General features: G+C 57.6%; 1 protein-coding gene across 1 annotated transcript in view; it reads right to left on the reverse strand.

The window, feature by feature from the left end:
* CFAP77 (cilia and flagella associated protein 77) overlaps nucleotides 1-21912 on the reverse strand; it is a 123408-nt gene that overhangs the window by 6650 nt on the left and 94846 nt on the right. The window contains exons 4-5 of the mRNA XM_046021724.1: nucleotides 18872-18977; nucleotides 15837-15938 (exon numbers count right to left, since the gene is read on the reverse strand). Of these exons, the coding sequence (XP_045877680.1) occupies nucleotides 15837-15938; nucleotides 18872-18977 (208 nt within the window). The remainder of the gene's footprint in view (nucleotides 1-15836; nucleotides 15939-18871; nucleotides 18978-21912) is intronic.

A 21912-nucleotide genomic window follows, 5' to 3' on the forward strand; every position in this document is an offset into this window, starting at 1 on the left:
TGACCGCCGAGGGGACGGAGGCGTGTGGGGGTTCCTCCCTCCATGCACAACTTAGAGTTACTCTGTTTCAGGAGGTTTATTTGCTGGAGATTCGTGTATGATTCTGTTTGAGTCACGAGTCTTGCTCTCCAATGAAGGTTCACAAACGGTGGTTTGTGACTTTGGCTTGTGCCGACTTTCCCCGTGGTAGACTTATCCTGCGTCACTGGGCACAGTCATCTCAGTGCCGAAGAAAACGTCCAAGACCCAAGGAGGAAAGACATGGTTGTCCTGCCTGGTGACATCAGTCTTCGGTGGGTGGGCGGGCCAGCTTGGGTCTGCATGCTGAAGAGTGAGCAGCGTTTCAGCTCCTCGTTCCTGTCTCTTTCCCATCTTCTCCCTTCGGCATGAGGCCTCTTTGTAGGCGGGAGGTGGAGGCAGATGGCATGGGGCTCTTTACAGCAGAAGGCAGGCCCTGCGGTCATTGGTGACACCGTCCCCAGATGCGCGTGGAGGGCGCGTGCCTATGCCCGCCGCAGCCGGGAGGAACTCGCCCACAGCTGGCCAGGTGTGCGGGCTGAGCGGCCTCCCCACGTGCCTGCTGAGTCCAGGCCCCCAACACGGTCCTGTTAAAAGGGGCAGCTGGGCTAGCAGACAGCCAGTCCCTGTCATCAGCCCCACAGCAGTCCCCCAACTGGACACCAAGCCTTCCAGGGCCAAGTCTGGGGGCCAAGAAGGCAAATGATAGGATTTGAAGAAAAACTCAGCCAGATTAAAAAAAATCTGCCAAAAAGCTGAAAAACAAACAAACAAATAAATAAAAGGCAGCTGTAGAAGCTACAGATATCTTAGTTTAGTTTGGGGTGTTTTTTGTTTGTTTAGTTTTTTGTTTGTTTTTTAAGTGACAGCCACTCGGGGACTGGGAGAGAGGTTTTGCTTTAGAAGATTGAGGGCCTGTCGGCTCTAATGAGAGGTACTTGGAAATTATGGATCAGTCCCAGGTCAGTAATTTATGTCAAGTTCAGGGCAGCTGGAGGTCAGAGTTCCCGGCAGAACACAAGTCCATGCAAGGCGTCCTCGGCAAACAGGCCGAGTCTTCAGCTCTCATGTACCAGGTTCGCGGTTTAAGTCATTAACGAGGGGGGCGGTCTCTCCCGAGACATCTGGTCCCCGACGTTGTTATTCTGCTACTGGCTCTGATTTCTCTGTGGTCCAGAAATAGATGGGACGAGGACACAGCGCCGGACCCTCCCTGCCGCACAAGCTGCGTTTTCAGAGAACATCCAAGCTCAGGCTTAGGCTCCCTCCCTGGGAGGTCTAATGTGGTGTCACGGGAATCCCCCTGTCGGGTGAGCCGGGGTGGGGGGCTGCGGGGGCAGGGGGGTCGGGGAGAACGACCGCTCTCTGAGGGGCTGCGGGATGCCATCCTCCTCGGACGAGAAGAACACGGGATGGTGAAGACTCCGGCCCAGGGATACCCAGCTACCTTCCGCACAAAGCGGGACTGGGACCCAGGTCTTGGCCCTCCGACTCGTGGGCTCTTTGAGACTTTCTGGGGCGAGCCGGCCGTGCAAGCCTCTGAAAATGAGAATCAACTTGCTAATTCCAGAAGCCATACCGGTACCTGTAGATCATTTCCCAGGATTAGCTAAGGCCAGTCAGCTGTTGGGATCACAGTTGGACGATGAATCTTTTTGCCAAATGCTCGTCTATGAATAACCAGGTAACACCGTGGCGGGGTGTTTGACTCAACTTCCCGAAAGCTTCCAGCTTGGCTCCCAGGTCTGCTTCCATTACGTGATAGTTGCAGTGGATAATCCAGGGGAGCTGAGAACGGACCGGACCCTCCTTCACCAACCGAGACCACTTCACGGCAGCCGATTATCACCGCGAGCCAGCCTCCAAAGACTGCGTCCGGGCCGTGCCCACACCTCTGACTCAACGGGGTGTTCTTATTCCAAGCGGCCTGACCTTCTTGGTAAAAGAGCCTTTTTGAGATATAATTCACGCACCGTGAGGCTCACCCATCTGAGTATATAAATCAGGGATTGTGGGTACATTCATAGGCTCGTCCACTCTCTTTGCCCCAAAAGAAACCCCATACCGTTTGTAGGTGGCCCTTGTTTCCCTCCCCTGAGCTCCTGGCAACCCCTCTTTTCCGTCTCTATGGATTTGCCTGGACGTTTCTAGAAATGGAGTCATACGAGGCATGGTCTCTTGTGACTGGCTTCTTTCCCTTCGTATCACATGCACGTAGTTGAGTGATATTCTGCTCTAGGGACCTACGTTTTGTGGATCCACTCATCAGCTGATGGACCTCAGGTTGTTTCCATCTGGGGCCTCATGAAGAATGTACTGTCGGGGCCCCTGGGGGGCTCAGTCGTCAAGCATCCGCCGTCGGCTCAGGTCATGATCCCAAGGTCCTGGGATCGAGCCCTGGATCGGTCCCCTGCTCAGCGGGGAAACAGCTTCTCCCTCCCTCTCTGCCTGCTGCTCTGCCTACTTGTGATCTCTCTCTGTCAAATAAATAAATAAATCTTAAAAAAAAAAAAAAGAATACGCTGTGAACGTTATGCCCAAGTTGACGTGTGGACACCTCTTTCCTTTCTCTTGGTGAGATACCCGGAGTGGAGTCGCCGGGGCGTATGGGAACTCTGTTTAGGCTTTGGGGGGAACTGCCACAGGGTTTTCCAAAGTGGCCGCACCATTTCATATTCTCGTAGCCACATAGAAGGTTCCAGCTTCCCCACATCCCCACCAACACTTGTTCTTGTCTGCTGTTTGGACTGCAGCCGTCCAAGCTCGCGGAAGCGGAGTGGTGTCTCGCTGAGTTTTGATCTGTGGTTCCCCGGTGGCTGCCAGTGCTGGGCGTCCTTCCTGTGCGTGTTGGCCGTTCGTGTATCTTTGGAAGAACATCGATTCAGTCCTTTGCCCATTTAAAATTCGATTCTTTAAAAAAAAAAATTCGATTCTTTATCTTTCCGTTACGGAGTTGTAAGGACGATATTTTTGCTCATAGTTACAAGTCCCGCATCAGAGACGCGGTCTACAAATACTTGTTCCCACTCTGTGGGGTGTCTTTCCACTTTTCTTAGCACTGTCTGAAGCATCAAAGTTGTTCATTTTGATGAAACCCAGCTTACCTGTTTTCCTTTAGTGGGCCGTATTTGATTTCCTCTTACACACGTAGCGTAAGAAGGCACCAGGAAAAGAAGGGCTTCCTTAGCAGTTTGTCTACACGGCCCCTCTGAGGCAGGGACAGTGAGCAGGCAGGGCGGCAGACACCTCCCAGATCGTACCGGCTCCAGTAGACGGATGGTAGCTGTTCTGTTATCAATGACTCTCGGGCTGAACTGAAGCGCGTGTGAAAGTGGCAAGGTCTGCCATGGCCGTGGGAGGGAGAGGGTGCCAGGCTTTTGCTGTAACAGATGACAAGAGCGTCTCCTCCATTGGAGACAAAGAAAGACTCAGAATCCCCAGGAGAAGACATCCATGTGCTCTTCTGCCCTGAACGCTGTCTCCTTCTTCAGGTCCCCTCGGGTGATCCTCACCGGGGATGGCCGGTGGGTCCGTGAGTCCCCTCGGGTGATCCTCACCGGGGATGGCCGGTGGGTCCGTGAGCGAGGGCAGGGCACAGTGACAGAAGGGATGGGCTAGCGGGGCCATCAGGAGGCTGGCGAAGGAACCAGCACGCGCTCCCTGGAGTCTTGTTAACATGGAGCAGTCCCAGTCCGGCAGCGGGCACAGACACGGAGTGGGGACTGACCAGCGCTGCGGCTGTCACATGGTGGGGGGCGGGGGCGGGGGTAATAATAGATGGCACCTTTTTTTTAGTGGTTCTGCTTTTAAAAACCACTAAATCCTTATGTAGGATGCAAAGCCAGGGGAGGAAGCTTGCAGGTAGTGGCTTTACACAGGCCTGTAAGAGAAGAGTGAGTTCCTCCCGGTGAGGCCTAAAGTATGGGCTGGCGGTTCAGTCGGGAGAGCATACCGCTGTTGGTCTCAGGGTCGTGAGTTCGAGCCCCACGTTGGGTGTGGCGTTGGCTTAAATGAACGTCAAAAAAATAAAAATAAAAAAATAAGGGGTGGCCCAGAGGCCACCCCGAGCAGCACCGCTGGCTGGCACCCTCCTTTCGCCCAGCATGTCTGGGCCCTTGGAGTCGGCCAGTCTCTGGGAGGCCGCACGGAGGCTCCATCGGGGGGTCTGGAAGCCGTCGCTCCAACCATCCGTCACCTCCGCTCTGCTTCTCGGCTCCTCTCTGAAACAGCTCAGCCCCGGGAGAATGTCCCGCTGGAAGCTGTCGTGCGGGAGCCCGACGCAAGGCAGGGAGAGAGGGACCCCTTCCTGCTCCCCGTCTCCACCCCGTAGCCCCCATCTAGCGCGTGTGCTCGCATGCACACACGCACTCACACATGCGCGTGCACGCACACACACACACACACACGCCAGGATGCAAATGATAACCGCAGAGCCATCACTTGTGAAGCTTGACAGAAAATAATGAGAAACACTAAATCTTTTATAAGGTCAACACTCGCCTTAGCCGAGCGGCTGTCAGACAAGAAAAGAATTTAGCGCCGGAGCCACGAAACTTCCATCGGCTCATTAAGCCCAACAGGGCCCGGCCTGGCGTGGCGGAGGAGACGCGGGGCCTTCCGTTTTGTGTCAGTAATTTGCGGCGGAGGAGGCAAGAAGAAACACCGGCGCCAAAGGGGCCTCGGGGGCGGCTGGGGAATCGTTAGCGCACCAGGAGCGGCCTCGGCTCCTAATTGGAAGCATTGGGCATTATCAACCGAGGATTTGCCTCCGCTCCCTGACAGCTAGTGGGCCCAAAATGATCGCCCACTTGTCAGTGTAAAAGACCATTAAAAACAAGCCATTTTGATTTAATTGGAGGCGGTGCACCGTGGGGCCAGGTGAGGAGGGCCGTCAGCCCCGCTCACCCCGGCTGACGCCTCTCTCCCTGCGCACTGGGGCCGGGGGGAGGCGGGCTCGCGTGCCTTCCAGACGCTTCGCCTTTCAAAAACTGTCTGACGGAGCCGTGAATGGGAGACAGAAGAGCCTTCACGGTGGTGGTGGGAGCTGTTTTCAATGGGGTTGTCAACAGACGCCCTGACAGGCAGAGCTGCCGGGGAGGGGCCCCTTTTCTTCCCAGGGCCCAGAGGACGGGAGGCCGCGGGGCGCTATTCATTGGGGAGGTGGCCGTAGCGCGTCCAGCTGCCAGCGGGAGAGGGGGGACCTTCGCTGGGGTCCTTAGCCCGCCCTGCCCGCTCAGAAGCGTCGCAGGGCAGGTTCTGGCTGGTCATGGGAGTCCGATCTGCCGTGGACAGCAGGACCCGGTCTTTTATTTCAAGCTCAAGTAAGAGCCAAGGAGGGAGTCCCAGAAGGAGGCGCATTGCTGCGGCCCTCTGCGGAGTCTGGGAGCGGACGCCCCCGCCCCTTGGCTGGTGTCTCAGTGGTGCTCCCCCAGCAGAGGCCATGGGGCCGCACCCCTGCAGACAGGTCCACATCGTCCCCGTCAGAAGAGGCCACTTGCTATAAATATTAAGGCAGGCTCGCAGCGGGCTCTCCTGCCGGGCTGGGTGCCCGGCACGTGGAGCAGCTGCGTGTAGATCTGAGCGCGAGTGTAGACGCCCCGACGCCAGGGACCGTGTTCCGCATGTCGGTGCCGGTACGGTGAGCGCCACGGGTACCTCATAAATGCTAATTGGCACTCACAGATCTCAGAGAGGTCTACGATTCGTGTATGAATCTCACCCCCTTCCCACAGGCAGTGACCTCATTTGCTGTCTGCTGCTCGTCGGACAAGACAAGGCTTCCAGGAGCACAAGGTGCTGGAGGGGTGTCTTTGGGAGAGCGAGGGGGAGACACACCGGCCGATCCCCTCGTCAGCCTCCGCCGTTCATCCTGATGAAGGATCAGGCTGGGAGGAGACCCCGGATCCCCAGCGAGCATCAAATTCCAGAGCTCCAAATTTCGCTGCTGGTTTTAGACAATGGGGATTCCTTAATTACTTTCTCTGGAAGTGTACCTGACGGTGCTTCCTCGGGTAGTGCGAGGTGGTTATCCAGGCGCTCGGTTCCTTGGTTGACAGCGTCTTTGATTTTGTGCTTGGTTGCAAATTAAGTCCTTTGCTGAGCCGTCCGCACAGTGCCCGGCGGTGCCTCATCGCTTATTCATGCCGGCTGTCGAACAGCCCGGGCTTCTGCCAGACAGGCGGGGCGCACGCTCAGAGGTTTGGTGTCCGTGGCCCGCTGGGTTGGGGTGCTCATGGTCTTTCCCCTTTTCCCTGATTGAAATAATGAGCGGAAAGAATTGGGGGAGGGCAACTCTTAGGAAGGAATGGAAACTTTCTGTGGTTGACGGGGCCGACCCTGCCAAGTCAGAAATAGGAGTGGAGGGAAGTGTCCTCAGCTAGACAGCAAGGACGTTCTGCCATATTCTGGACATGGTCCTGGAGAAAGAGCGACAGACTAGGGACTAATAGAGGTCTTGGGGTTATTTGACTGCTAGGGGCACTCTGTAGACGCTAAAACCAATCTTGCCTAGATGGCTAGGTGGATGAATGGATGGATGGACAGAGACATGGACAGATAGGCAGACGGATAGATGGATGGATAGAGGGATGAATGGACAAACACATGGATGGATGAACAGATGGCTAGATGGATGGACGGACAGACAGATGGATGGATGGACAGATGGATGGATAGATGAACAGACTGATGAATGGATAGACAGAGGGGAAGATGGATGAACTCACACCGATTCTGGTATTAAATGACTCAAGTGTCACTGACCACAGCCTCACAAATACATAGAAAGGCAGTTCAAGCTGACAAATCTTATTTTTTTAAAGATTTTATTTATTTGTGTATTTATTTGAGAGTGTGCAAGCAGGGGAGAAGCAGAGGAGGAAGGAGAGAGGATCTGAAGCAGACTGTGAGCAGAGTGCCAAGCCTGACATGGGGCTCGTGACCCTGAGATGATGACCTGAGCTGAAACTGAGAGTCAGACACCCAACCGACTGAGCCACCCAGGCGCCCCAGGTTGAGGAATGTTCTATGACTGTGGATAAAGGTCGAGAACACGACACCACGTGGTAGAGTTCGTGGCACCTGGGCAGTCCCCTGTCACTGCCACGCAGCGCCCCACTTCTGACAGCCGGAGCTGTGCACCCGGAGGCACCATCAAGAAGGAAGACGTCCATGCAGAGACAGTCTTTGCACGGCTGCCGCTTAGCCCGGGGGCAGGTGATTCAGGGAAAGCAGGCAGATTTTGGCTGAATGTGAGAAGGGTTAGGGTGAGGGTTAGGGTTATTCCTGCATGGAAGCCCTGGCCCCAGTGCGATGGCATTTGGGGCGGAGGGTAGGGAGCAACTAGGTTCGGACAAGGACAGGAGGGCGGCCTCCAGCACGGGGTCAGGGCCCGTGTAAGGAGAGGCGCTGTAGAACCCGCTTTCTCTCTCTCCGGGCTGGCCTAAGAGACTCTCACCAGAACGGCACCCCACAGGCGCCCTGACCTCGGGTGTGCAGCCGTCAGAACTGAGAGATTGACGTCGGCTGTGGCAGTCACCCAGTCTGTGGTATCTGGGGTAGCCGCGGGAGCAGACCAACGTTGGCCCGGAGTCCTCGGGGCTGTGTATCAGATGAGAGCCTGCCTCCCACAGGCACATTTCGGACAGAGGCCCCAGCACGCTTCAGAGCAGACACACGGGGCGCACCCGCACGCCGCGGTACATGCGTGTCTGAACCTCTGTGCGGGGCAGCCGGCCCCGGCCAGTGAGCTCCAGGAGCTGCTTGCCGAAAATGCAGGCCTGGGGCCGCCTGGGCCTTCGGCTCAGGTCGTGATCTCGGGGTCCTGGGATCGAGCCCCGCGTCGGGCTCCCTGCTCGGCAGGGAGCCTGCTTCTCCTTCTCCCTCTGCTGCTCCCCCTGCTTGTGCTCTCTCACACTCTCTGTCAGATAAATAAATAAGCCTTAAAAACCGGAAATGCAGGCTTGGAGGCTACCCCAGACCCACTAGAATGGATCCTGGAGTGGGCCCTGGAATCTGCACATTTTTTTAGAGAGAGAGATGGGGGAGAGAGAGGGAGAGGAAGGGAGAGAGCGCGTGCGCAGAATGGGGGCGGGGCAGAAGGTCAAAGAATCCCACGCAGACTCCACACTCAGGGCAGAGCCCATCCTGGGGCTTGATCTCGTGACCCTGAGATGATGACCTAAGCCGAAATCAAGAGCCAGACCCTCAACCGACTGAGCCTCACCCAGGAGACCTTGGAGTCTGCATTTTGAAGCTCTCCCCAGAGGACCGCAGGCACAGCCAAGTCGCATCCATAGGAGCCGATGCCGTCGCGCGTCCCACACCGACGGTGCGATGCTCCATGACCGTCCCCTGGCCAGGCCCGCGCCAAGCGCTTCACACCCACGACCCGCGCTTGCCCTCTGTCACTGTCCCCACTTTACAGGTGCAGCATGAGGCCAGCTCCTGGGCGAGTACCCAGGCTCAGCCCTCCGGCCAGTCTCTGCCTCCCGCCTTTTCCTGCAGCAGGTCCCGATCAATGGCCTCTTTTGTTTTTGGCCTTGGGGCCAAATTGCAATTTAAAAGACGCTTGGGGGGTTATCAAGATCTAAAGGCTTTCAGGGCAGTGGGAAGTTTTGTTTATTGCAAGGGCTTAAATCAGCCAGAGCAGGGCTGGCCATGACCCTCTGGACACTATAAAAGCCCAGTTCCTGACCGCCCTTCGCTCTCCTTTCCAGGTCCGGCATTTAGCCCCGAACTGGCCCCTGACCTCAGTTTCAGGTCCGTAGTATTTATAGGCTCCACCAAGGCCTGCGGCGGGGGGCAGCCGGCCAGAGGGCGCAAGCCACTGCTCTATCGCTCGCCTGTGCACGTGACCTCAGGCCTCCCGGCACAGGCGCGTCCCCTCTGAGTCAGCGTGGCTCCTCTTGGCCACGGAGGGTTATTGGGAGCTTTGGCACAAGGTGAGACTTCCTCGGAGCTCCCAAGAGGTGCTCCAGATGTGTGCGCCCCGGGCGTCGTCATCATCACCACCTTTGGGGGCGCCGCCTCCGAGGGACTTCTTGGACACACCCCCCCGCTCGTCCAGCTGCTGGATTAGGGTCACAGCACCCCCGTTCTCTTGTACGAACTAGCCCGTCATTGCCCTCGACGTCTTTGAGGAGGGGCAGGGGAGAGGCCAGCAGACACCCCCATCTTCTCACTTTCTCTGCCACACTTGCTCTCTGTCACTGGCAGACTCTGCATCTCAGAGGGACACCAGCGGGTCCCGGGGGTCCACCGTATCGATTGCTTGTGGCTTTGAGACACAAGGATACCAGCCTCCTGGATCGTCTCGCCTGCACTTTTGACAAAGTTCAGATCACCCGAGCAAATCATCTAACGTTGTTTATTGCTGGAACCTGCTGCTGGCCACGTGCTAGGCAGCTCTGGATCCGTCCCGGTGACAGCTGGGTGCCCGGTGACAGAGGCGGAGGCGTGGGGACACATGGCAGTGAGGTGCTCAGAGGGTAGCCCCAAGTCCTGCTCAAGCCACAGGTTCCATGTAGATCAGCAAGAACTCTGCTCTCGGGGAAGAGCCGGAAGAAGACATTGGGGACCCACGAAGTCCCACTGAGTCCCCCAAATTCAAGGTGGGATTCTAGCTTTCCCTGGAGGTTAGAAATACATGCCTGACACCGAAACAAGCTGTCTTGTCTATTTTCTGGTTGATTCTCAACACACAATTTGAGATGTTTTTTGCCCCCTGGTGGGGGAGAAGAGCTTTCTCTAGAGAACCGAGAGTTCCCAAGTGCCAAAGCGTTAAGGGGACAGTCAGGCCGGGGGTCCCCAGTTAGAAGCACCAGCTCCCACCTCTCTGGGCCCCAACATTGACGCCTGGCATCTCCCTCCGTCTCCTGGGAACCCAGATTTGTCCTGCCCTTCCAGGAACTTTGCTGCTGTCCCCCACCCCCACCTCCCGCCCCTCCTTTCCCCTTGTTCCCGTCCCCGGAGGTTGAACTCCGGCTCTCTGCGACTTGCCAGTATCGAGCAACAATGTCACCTCATGAACAGGTGCCTAAAAATTCTGTCCCTCCAAGGTGCCAGCTTATGTAAAACCGACTAAGCCCCCGCTCTTACTGTCCGGCAAGGCAGCTCTTCCGCACCCTGATCTGGTTTCTAGTGAGGGCATCCATATTTAGGGAAGAAATGTCACCTGCCTCAGGACCTCCGAATTCTCTGAATCACTCTCCCCAGCGCCCTGTTTCCGCGTGTGACATATTCCATCCCGGTGCTCGGTGCCCGACACGGCGACATGGGCTGATTCTTATTCCAACGCGACAGAGCGAGAGGATTCTTAAAATACACCACCAGTGTGGGGACCTCGGGGAGGGGCAGCAGGTCGGGCACCTGTCCCTCCTACATCTGGAAGGAGTGACTTCAGGGCTGAACACACCTGTCCGGAGGAGGGCTCCTATGTCATGGGCCCTTTGGAGAGGGGGCAGCAGCCGGGTGGACAGGCTCAAAGCCCGCTCTGGGGGTTTAACAGAGAGTTAACTTTCCAGCCGGCTATGATTTGTAAGGGAGCTTAAAGGTGGGAAAGAAAATCCTTTTCTTAGATTCAGCAGCTTTCACTAATCAGCTGTATCTCTGGGTGTCACTGCTTGGCTGACTGCTGATTTTTTTTTTTCTCCCGCCGTCTCCGGTTCTATTAGGGAGCCAGGGGCCCAGGAGACCCAAGGCAGGGTTAGTCTTCCACAAAGAGAGGAGTCTGATCCCAGCATTCAGAGCACAAGAGCTTGTAAATCAAACTGTTAGCTTAATAGCGTGGGCCATTATTCTAAAGCAGTGGGGCGGGAACCGAAAGCCAAATGAAAATATAGTCAATTTGTTCATACTTTAGTGACTGAATGACTATGTAATGTCCGTGGGTATTGGCACGGGGGAAGACAGACAGGTCTGTCGGGGGGGGAGGCGCCGTGTTCAGCATGAGGGGTGACCTCGAGATGCTTGGGCATTTGGAGGAAAACCTCCCTCCAAAACGGGTTTGGGATCTCCAATTATAACATGGACTTGGCCAGAGAGAGCCAGACTCAGGGAGCTGGCCGCCTTCACTGCTGGGAGAGCGCTGGCTCTGATCTCTGCACCTGATGGAAACCCAGGGCGAGAAACCAAACGTGGCCATCGACACCAGAGGGCCTGTGAGTTCAGGAGGGACTAGGCTGAAGGGGCCTTGAGCCCTGGGACAAGCGCCTGAAGAGGGATGTAGTGTCCCTACCTTTCAAAGACATTAAAAAAAAAACAGCCTTACTGGCTTTGTAAAAGTCATATACTCACTGTAAAAATTCAGAAAATGCAGAAAGGAGCATCAGAGAAGGTAAAACTCAGCCTCAGCGCACCCCAGGGATCGCCGCTGCTGCTGCCACCTGGGGCCCCTCCCCCCAGACGTCTGTCCTTGAGCACCCAGGGGTGGGCCCTTCTATCCCTACGGTGTCACACGGCGCGAGGTCTTCCCCTGGTAACGGGTCAGGGACGTGGCAATGAGTACACCAAGGTCCTCGTCTCAGTGGCTGTATACTGCTCCGCAGGGTGACACACTGTCTGTGTGATGTCGGTGCGGGACCCCCGGCTCCTTCACCCGCTGTGGGGGTGCCGCCAGGCAGACGTGGGACCTGCTGACCCCACATTTGTCTTTGGGTTGCTCTCACGGGCAGTCATTATAAAGAAGGATGAACCGTCTGATTTTCTTGGCTTAACATCAGGCGGCCGCAGGATGCGTGGTTCAGACTGGGTCACTTCTGAGAGCAGAAGGTGGCCGCTATTACTAATCCCGCCCCCCAACAGGTCAGCCTGGATTCTGGCCCCCGCCTCGAAAACCCAAGTAGGTGGGCCAGCCTTACCAGGATCACGTTGGTGGGGGTAAAGTTATGGGGCTTGGCCCCACCCCCAGCTCCGGCTGCCAGCTAGGGTTGGGGTCTCCCCACCGTTTCAGGCTTCTGGACACCCCAGGTAGAGCCACTCCAAACTTCCCCGTCTAGCGTCCAGCCCTCTGTCCGTCTACCCACATCACCCTTGCCGGACACCAGAGACCCTCCGGCAGTATGACTTCGGCACCTAGAGCAGGGCTTGGCACCACGATGCTGAATGAGATTTGTGAATGAATGAGGGAATGAATGATGATCACCAGGCCCATCCCCAGGGCATGTGTTGGCACCTGAACAGAGTCAGGTGTCCCGCCGAATGCATTAGTTGTCATCGAATCCTTCTGCTGGCCCCGTGTTCAGAAGATGGAATGGGGACGGGGACCAGTAAAGCCATGTGACAGGTAGGGAGAGGCAGGGTTGCCATGTGACCCAGGGCCGCTGACCCTGAGTCATGTGTGCACACAGACATAGCATGCGGGTTCCCTCCTCCCTCCCCGCAGCCCCTAGCACTTTGGGGAAGGGCATGAGCCCCATCGCCACTGGGCACAGAGGGTGCCGGCTCCAAGCCCAGCAATCCCTCCACCGGGGATGGGAGGAGGTGCGTTCACATCCCGTCCCCAAAATGGGAGCCTGGGGAAGGGTCTGAGCCGTTTTCCCTGGCAGTTCACTCTGGGATTGGGGTCTGCCACCTCCAAGAGCCACCATCCCACACGGCTCCTTGAGCCGTGACCCTGGGATCGTGAGCCTTCGGTTTGGAGGAGATACTTTAGAAGAGCGCTACCTTCACTTTCAGGTGGGGAAACTGAGGCCCAGAGAGCCTCTTAGCCAGCTGATGGCACGGTGTCCATGCCCTGGGCACTGGCCAGTGGTGGGCTGACCCCCTCTCTGGGCCCCGGGCATCGGTGGCAAAGGCTGGTGGCGCAGACCAGAATGGGCGCTGGAATCCCAGGCAGCCCGTGGCTGGTCGCACGGGTACGGTCCCGGGCGGGGGCGGGGCAGGACGCCGCTGAGCGCCCCTCGAGGTGCCGGGCCCAGGAGGGTCTGGGCGGTCCCCTTGCGGGCTGGCCGCGTGGTGCAGGCGGCCAGCTTGCTCGCGCCGACCCAGCGCAGGGAGCAGGCCGCCGCGCCCCTGCCTGCTGCTTTTCCGCGGGAGAGGTGTTTAATTATTTCTGACAGGGCTCGGTGTCGACATCTGTTCTGAGCTGGGAGAGTCCATTTAGGTTATCCATCACTGTGACAGGTTCAACTTTTTTGGAAGCGCTTTTCCCTTTCATAATGGGGCTGGGTTGGGGAGGGCGGTGGCTGGGCACCGACACGAGGCACAGACAAAGACCCTCCTGGGGCTCCGGGCGGGACGCTGCGTAGCCCTCGGCCGCCGTCGCCGCCGCACTGGCCCTCCGGAGCCCGGACTCGGTGGGGGCTGCCAGAATGGGGGCTGCCAGGATGCTCGGGTCGGGAAGGGACTTTCGGCGGGTCTGTGAAAGGCTTTTTCATTCTCTGCCACTCTGTGCCGTACTGGTCATTCATTCATTCATCTCCTTCATTCATTCTTCCCGCAGACATTCACTGACCGCTCACTGGGTGTGGGGCTCTGGGGACACCGTGGGGGTCACAACAGCCACGGGCCTTAGGGGCTCCCATTTTGCTGGGGAAGATGGACAACTAATTGCCCAATTAGCTAATTAATTGCAATGAGGATACACACTGTGAAGGGGAGAAAGGAGCCCCGCTGGGCTGGAGAGGCACCTGCCGGGACGCAGTCGGAAGTGAGGGAAGGACCCTCAGGATGGAACCCGGGACCCTTTCTTCCTGGGCACGGTCCTCCTGTCCCCAGAGCCTCAGGCTGCACATCAGCCGAGGGGCGTCCTTTCTGCGACATAATGTATGTCGAATGCTCGGTGCACAGTGAGAGCTAAACGCTTCCCGTTGCTACTGTTTCCCCAACATGGGGACCAAGGGTTGCATCCATAAAGGCATCACTCTGGGGGGCTAGAGTCTCTGCTGGGCTGACCATGGTGGCGCCCAGGGACAAGCCTTGCTCTGAGAGTCCTACAGAGGACCTTCCAGAAACCCATGAACATCCCCAAAAGACGAAAATCACCCCATGAATCCCGGGGCGGGCATGTTTATGCTTTCTTGTTTCCGTGGCACAGCGGGTCGTGTGTTGGAGCTTGGAGCCCACGGTCAGAGGAGCCAGGCTTCCAGGCCCCACCACCCCGCTCACTGGGGAGAAACAGCTCAGACTCTGCTTCCCCTCTGTGCCCCGGAGCCGCGGGGGTCGGGGGCGGGCACTTGCTCCGAAGACGAAGCATAGCAGTACACAGAGATGACTTAATGCGGTGCCTGGCGCCGAACACAGGGGTGGCCTTCACAGGCTGCCCCCTGTTGCTCTGACCGCATTTCAGTGACAGCAGTCTAGACCGGAGAGCACAGCACAGCTGAGTCAAAGCCCCCCGAAACTGGTTCGTTCGTGTCCGACTCCGGGCCGGGACCATGGGGACATCGGCGTGGGAGACATGCCCTCCTGACATGGGAGAGTTGGGATGGGGGTGGGGGCCCTTTCCTTGCTCCTCTGACCCAAGACCACCTGAGCCCCCCTTTGTCCCCTGCCTCAGTAGCTCCGGGCAGATTCTAAATCGGAGCCAGGGGGCAGGGGGAGACGCCGCAGAGCTGAGTCCCGTCCACGGCCTCTCGTGCTCACGGAGCTCTGGGTTCCCGTCCCTCCCTGGGCAGCCTCCCAGGGAGAATCAGAGGGAAAAATCGGAGCGAAAAGAGCAGAGGAGGAGAGATGATGGAGGAAGGGCCAGGAAGGAAGCTGTGGGGAGAGGAGGGGGAGGAACGTGGTGAAAAAGGCAGGAAACTGGGGGAGACAGAGAAACCAGGGTGAGCCTCGCAGCTGCCTGGCCAAAACAGAAGAGCTGCCAAGCAACACGGGCAGGGATTCCCGGCACCTGCGGCTCGGCGCCTGGTCACGTTTGTGTGCAGGGTGGTGCGGGCTGATGGGCAGCGGGAGGATGGTCACTGACATGTGCTGACAGGGGCCGCGTGGGCAGGACGCGCAGGGCCGCGTCGGGGGGCAGCGGGCGTCTCCGCGGCGCTCAGCAGCCTGTTCGAGTGCGTTAGGCTCAGGAAGGCACTGGCCCCTTCATTGTCCAAATTGTAGTTTAACTCAATACCACGGTGGGCTGGGCTGGCCGGGAACGTTGCTTTGTTGCTTTGTCCAGCTGTCTTCCTGGGGCCAGGCGTGTCCCCGTGGTCCCCTAGAAAAGCTCGCTGGGTGCGAGTTAGGCGTGTAGAGCTCCCTTCCCACTCGGAAGCTGTTCCCCTCCGCGGGACAGCGCCTCCCCACTCCCGGCTCTCACACGGCTCTTCCCCTGCTAAAAGGCACTGAAGAGAGATGCCACTCTGGGTGCGACAGGGCTCGTGGCCTGATGAGCACCAGGCTCCGTTCTGAGGCCAGAGCATGGCGGGTGTCAGTCTCTGGCGGAGACTTGCTCCCCCATCCCCAGGAATTCCACCCTGCAAGGAGGCCTAGCGCTGGCGGCGTGGGCTTGTCCTCCCCCTCAAGTCCCCAGGGCTGGATGCGGTGCATCCGTGACCCCGTCGCTGGAGGGGGCTTTGACCCAGACAGCGTCCTCTGCGGTATAGACAGACACCCGGACTCTGTGGTCCAAGGGCCCAGGTTCCGCACGAGACGGCCACAGAAGCCGGTGTGTCTGTGCAGCGAGGGTAGCAGCAGCCCCCCACCTCCAGTGAGTGTGAAGAATCAGTGGGATGACGAAAAGTAATACACCAACCGTGTAATATTTGCTGTTATCACGCCCACCAGAGGCTAGGAGCCCACAGCGTCTCACTGTCGAGAGGACGGGTAAAGACCCGGCAGAGGAACAGGCATCGACGTAGGTGCGGGAAGAGGCATTTGGAGGCGAGACTGACCTTCTGGAAGTGAGGCATATGCCAGAGGGCATCCAGCTTCACGGGCGGCTTGTACTTTCTCAGCTGACTGCTCCGGGTCTCATACAGCTTCCCCAGGATCACCTGCAGGCCAGACAAATGCAGAGGTGAGGCGGTCTCCCGGCTCCCGGAGGAGCCCGAGCTACGATGAAGGGAGGCGAGGGCAGAGGGTTGGGCTTCCTGGTGTTGCGGACTCGTGGGTTGCGTTCCTCCTGCCTCCGGTCCTTCTCCGAGGCCACTGCGTCCCCCCCCACCCCGGCCCCGGCTCCACGGACTCCGGTGTGGGACCATCCCGTGCCACGGGCATGTTGATCTGTTTCCAGTCTGACCCCTAGAGCTCACAGCGGGTAAATTTCCCGGAATCGGATGCAACTTGAGCTTTGGGGATCCTCGTGGCACACGGTCCTGACTAAGGTCCTGGAGGGGCCCTATTCGTGCGCTCTGTTTCTCCAAAATCTGGAATAGTCGTGTGTTTTGTTGTGTACTTTCTCTTTTCTTTCTTTTTCTCTTTCACGGAAGGGCAGCCGACACAGAATGTTATGTTAGTTTTGGGTGGACAACGTAGCGATTTGACAAGTCTGTGCATTTGCTGGGCTCGGCGGCGTGGTTGTTGTCTGTCCCCATACGACCCTGTTGACTCTATCCCCTGGGCGGTACCTTTTATCCCCGGGACATACTCACTGCATCGCCGGAAGCCTGCGTGTCCCACTCCCCTTCCGCGGGCCCTCCAAGGTGTAGAAGTTTCGAGGTCTGCAGAATCTGCACCTACCCTGGGTTCTACCACAATAGAACTGACCCAAAAGTGGCTGAAGATGCCACCACCCCATCGAATCCCTTTTATTGGCTGATTTGGTCATTTACATTAACTTCATTGAATGCGTCTGTGGATACCGCAGAAGCCCTTTGGCTCACCCGTCTTCTCTGCCTTCTAGAACAGTTTTGCAACGATCTGCAAACCCGAGATGCTAGCCAGCCGAGAGTGACCAAGCCTGCCTTCAGAACGGGGGTGGGGGGGATGCAGGCACCCCGTTCCCCCTTCCTAAGTGGAAATGGATCTCCCTACTGGATATGGATCGCTGATGCCTGACAGACAAGGTTGGGCACTGTAGGATTTGCTGAGTTCAGTGTTGAGCCGAGGTGCCCGAGGTTAAGACTCACTGCGTGGAAGCTGTTGCTGAGACTTTCGTGGGGGGCAGGGGGGGCACCACCATCCAAACCCCAGGTCATCCTTTGCTGCTGGAGAGACAGGCTTCCCCGCGGATGGTGGCAACGTGACCTTGCAAGATCCACCTTCCTGTCAACCCCAGGCCCCAGCCCGTGTGTGTGGGTCTGGGTGTTCCTTGCTGTTAGACAACGTACAGCCACAGAGAACCTTGGAACGGGGAGAGAACCCTGGGGTTGGTTCCACAAGTGTTTCCTGAGCGCCTGCTATGTGTTGGGCACGGCACAGTGGGCCCTCAGTCGATCTGAGCCTTTCTTTCCCCCGTGAGGGAACTGAGGCCGTCACAGCCCCGGAGCGGGCCCCAGTTCCCAGCCCAGGCTTGGGGCAGAACCACTCCCGTTAGTGGGGTGCTCTGCCAAACGGGGAGGGCACTGGTCACGATTGTCTCTAGCGTCAGAAGATGTGTCCTTGGGAGCTCGGTTTTCCATGGATTTGCGACACTCCGAGTCGCCGTGAAATTGAGGCTAATTAAAACGCGCAACAAAATTGGAGCTCTGAGGCGGCTTGTAACGGCAGGCCTCCCTTCGAAACTGCTTGTTACCATAGCAAGTTGACTCTTTCTTGAGCCATTAACGAGTAAACTAGTCAGGGGCTGCTTATTAAAATGTTATTGCAACACTCTGCTGTTTCATGAGCTGGTGTCTCGTGCTCCGCCACCGCCAAGGACAGCGGGAGGGGCCGTGGTGGACAGCCAGGGGCCTGGGGAGCTTGGCGCCCTCTGCCCCGCAGTGCCGCTCCTGGCCTGTCCTGAAGGCGCCAGGATCCCTGCTCAGACTCTTCCGCTGCCCAGTTTGGCTCTAGAACATCTTTGTCCGGTTGCTGAACTCCAGGCTTTCCCACGATTAGCAGGGCTGGGACCTCGCCCTCCAGGAGAGCCAAGACTCTGGGGCCGCACACACAGGGGAGTCCAGGCCTGGCTCTGATGCCTTTGGCCAGTCGCTTAATCCCTGTGAGCCTACGTTTGCCCACAGGAAAATGGAACAACCAAGATGACCTGATGAGATCCCAGCCTCATGGGGTGCTCAGGAGACAGAACGCGGGAACACGGGTGCGCGCTCAGCCCAGCTCCCTGCCCGGAGCACTGCGTCGGGAGGGCCCCGGTTAGACTGTGGCACCAATCAGACACACGTGCATCGTGCTCCTAGTGAAATCCCTGTGGCACCATGCAGTCATCAGTCGGGATCAACTGCCGCTCGCACCATTAGCAACTGGCGGCGTGGGGACGCGGTTCTGTCCACAGCTTCGGCGTCCCTGCACGGTCACCGCTGCACTGAGGCTCAGTTTCCATGCCCAGGAAATAGGAACCCACCTCGGGGGCTTCGGCCAAACCTAAGGGACACGATGTGTGTGACGTACACGATGGGTTTAGCGTGTGGCCTGTCATCACTTTGGAACAAAATGTTTTCCTGAAGTACAACGAAATGTGCTCTCTACGGCATCCCGCCTTCCTAGCCTTTTCTTTAGTCCAGGGCGCGCTGCTCTCTCGGCGGGTTGGGTTGGTTGAAAATCAGGCTTCTGCATGTGCGGAGCCTTGGAAGGTTGGTGGACGGAGGCCTGGAGAGGAGTCGGGACATGGGGTTCTGGCCAGAATCTTCCGTGTCCGGGCTTGAGTAGGGGTTGGGTGTGATCATCACCAAGACCCTTTTAGCACAGCACCTCGCAGCTTGACTCCCCCCCGCTCCCCCCACATTTGTGACAAACGTGCCCAAATATCCGTGTCAAAGCTTTGCCAGGCCAGCCCCTCCCCCCGCTCCCATCCCTAACGGGGGCCACTCTGGAGTGGGGGATGATTTACCTTGTGCTTTTTCTCCAGCTTAATGGCTTTCTGGGTGGCCTTCTGTTCCTGCACCCAGAGCTGCTGGTAGCGATGCTGTAGCAGGTCGAAGAAAGGTGTGGAGGGCCTGCAGGGAGAAGGACAGAGAGGCTGTCTTCGAAGGCTCCGCATTCTCTCCACCAAGGAAGCCCCCCTGACCTTCAGGGCGGCGCGCTGGGAGGTGGTGACAGAGACTGTCCCCGAGAGTGGGCTTTAGACGGCCTCCTTGGAGCCCTCTTTTCAACCAGACCTTGCCCTTGGGCTTGGTCCTTGGTCGGTGAAGCCGGTCTTCACGAAGAATCGGAGAAGTCAACCCCCCATGCTGCCCCGCACCCCCCATCAGTTTCAGTGTCCGATCGTCTTGATCGCCTCGGCCTGCCTTCACCAAGAACCCCGGCGGATCCACCCAGCGAGCATTGCCTTGCCCTGTCTGTGTCCTTCCCTGACCCACCCCCGCCCCCGGGCGGTAAGCACCCCCCCACCCTCCCCGTGCTGAGTCTCTTTCTCCTTGTGCAGGGGGACTGCATGTAATCGTTACCGCCTCTAGTTTCGGACTCCGGTTCTCCCTGACAAGCGTCTCCGGCCTGGGAGAGCCCCCGCCCAGCGCGCCCCATTTCATATGCCCCGCCCCTTGGCAGCGGTGTCCTCTCCCGGAGGACTGGTGGGCGGCAAGTGAGGCCTGCCCAGAGTCGCCGCATGGTGACAGGCGATGAGGACAAGTTCTTCCCAGAAGAACCAGAGCTCACGGTTGCAGGAGGGAATGTCGGAGCCATGGGGAGGGAATCGCTGGGGCGCTGCTCCCAGCGAAGGGACGGATGGAGACAATCACCGTCAGTGGCCGCCAGCGCCGTTCGGGGACGAGCTGGCAGGACACCGTGCACTGTGTGGGGCAGGCTGCGGCAGCTGAACCAAATGCCCCCTTTCTCTATTGTGGTCCAATACAGACACGCCGGACAATTTGCCCACGTGATCAATCTTACCGTTTCTGAAAGGGACAAGCAGACGTCTGTGCCCAAGGGGATGCAGCGGGAGGCACGGGGGACCACCCACCCGATGTGCTTCAGGAAAAGAAAGCAAAGTACCCTGGCGGTCATCAGCCTTCTAGAAAGCGCTGTCAAATCGAAACACAACGCGAGTCGCCACATAACGAGGGCTTTTCCGGGGGCAACGGGAAAAGGAACAGGCGGAGTCCGTTTTACTGATGTATTTTATCCCTCTCGTTTCTGGTGTAGGTGATCGATCTAGTCCAGCCGAAATACTGTCCCAGCGCCATAGAGTCCTTTTCTAAACCTTCATGGGGTGTTTGAAAGATTTAGTTTCAAGATTTTGAATTTTACTTAGAATTAAATAAGAAGGTAAATTCAGCTCCTCGGTGGCACCAGCCGCGATGCGAGGGTTCGGTAGCCGCCTGTGGCCGGGCCACCGCATCAGACGTGCAGCGGTCGGCCTGTCTGCCACGGCTCGCAGGAGGCTCGGGAACTGGGGGTGCGCTACGCACCCCCAAGAGGCTGCCGGTGCCCAGGCCCGAGTGTGGGACGATGCTCTGCGTGACGAGCGACTTGAGTACATCAGCAAACACTGGACCGTGGGGAGGGAGGAGGAGAAAGGGAGGTAGATGACAGGGACCTGAGAAATGCACCCAGCAGGTGCCGTTGTCCATGGGCATCATTGGGATCCTGAGTCGAGCAAACCGTCCGTGGGAAGGTGTGGGCCGAGTGAGCGCTAACCGAGGTTTGGAAGCTATTCGAGTGTTTCTGTGGGAGATGCATTCGGAAGGGCTTATGGGTGGAGTAATTGGTTGCTTACAATTTGCTTTAAAAAGGAGCTTCCAGGGGCGCCTGGGTGGCTCAGTGGTTTAAGCCGCTGCCTTCCGCTCGGGTCATCATCCCGGGGTCCTGGGATCGAGCCCCGCGTCGGGCTCTCTGCTCCGCGGGGAGCCTGCTTCCTCCTCTCTCTCTGCCTGCCTCTCTGCCTAGTTGTGATTTCTCTGTCAAATAAACAAAATATTAAAAAAAAAAAAGGAGCTTCCACAAACAATAAGTACATTATAGTCAGATGAAGTGGGATGGGAGTGCAGCGTGTGTCCATAATGGTTGAAGCTGGGTGTTGGGGGTTGATCACGGGCGTGTATTTATTATAGTGTTGGCTAATACTTTCGTGCATGTTTGACATTGTTCATCCGAAGCAGAAAGGGAAAAAGAAGAAGAAACATGAATCAGGCTCATTGCTTACCCTCTCCCATGTCTTTCTGGCCTTCCTTTGGTTGGTGCACAGTCCTAGCCAGCTTCTGCCTCTCACATCTGAGCTGATCATTTCTTCATTTCCCTGGGCCAGAGAGTCTCTGATTTTTCTGGTGCATAAGAATCACCTGGGCCCCGGGCGCCTGGGTGGCTCAGTGGGTTAAAGCCTCTGCCTTCGGCTCAGGTCATGATCCTGGGGTCCTGGGATTGAGCCCCGCATCGGGCTCTCTGCTCCACAGGGAGCCTGCTTCCTCCTCTCTCTTCTCTGTCTGCCTCTCTGCCTACTTGTGATCTCTCTCTGTCAAATAAATAAATAAAAATCTTAAAAAAAAAAAAAAAAAGAGCCACCTGGGCCCAACCCCCAGAGGTTCTGAGCTAGGAAGCGGGAGGGGGACCTGGGAAATCGCATTTTTAGCAAATATAGTTCCAATACAGGGTATGCGGGCTGAAGCGTGGCCCTCCAAGTGGTGTTTCCATCCTCATCCCTAGAACCTGTGACTATGACTTTATTTGGGAAAAGGGCTTTTGCAGAGGTCGTCCACTTAAGGGCCTCGAGAGGGGATTAAGAACTATGCAAATGCTTCCGGGGGTTGGCCCTGTATCCAAAGACAGGTGTCCTCATACGGAGCTGACACACAGGGGTCCCTCGGCCCATCCCAGGGACACACTTAGAAACAGCCGTCCGTCCTCTGGAGGGCGTCTAGAGCAGGTCCCAAGACTAGAAATCAGTCTTTCACAGCACAAGGAAACACAGAACAGCGTTTTGCAGCCTGGCATGTGCGC

Source organism: Meles meles, chromosome 11 (assembly GCF_922984935.1).
Source record: "Meles meles chromosome 11, mMelMel3.1 paternal haplotype, whole genome shotgun sequence".
NCBI classification, from domain to species: Eukaryota; Metazoa; Chordata; class Mammalia; order Carnivora; family Mustelidae; genus Meles; species Meles meles.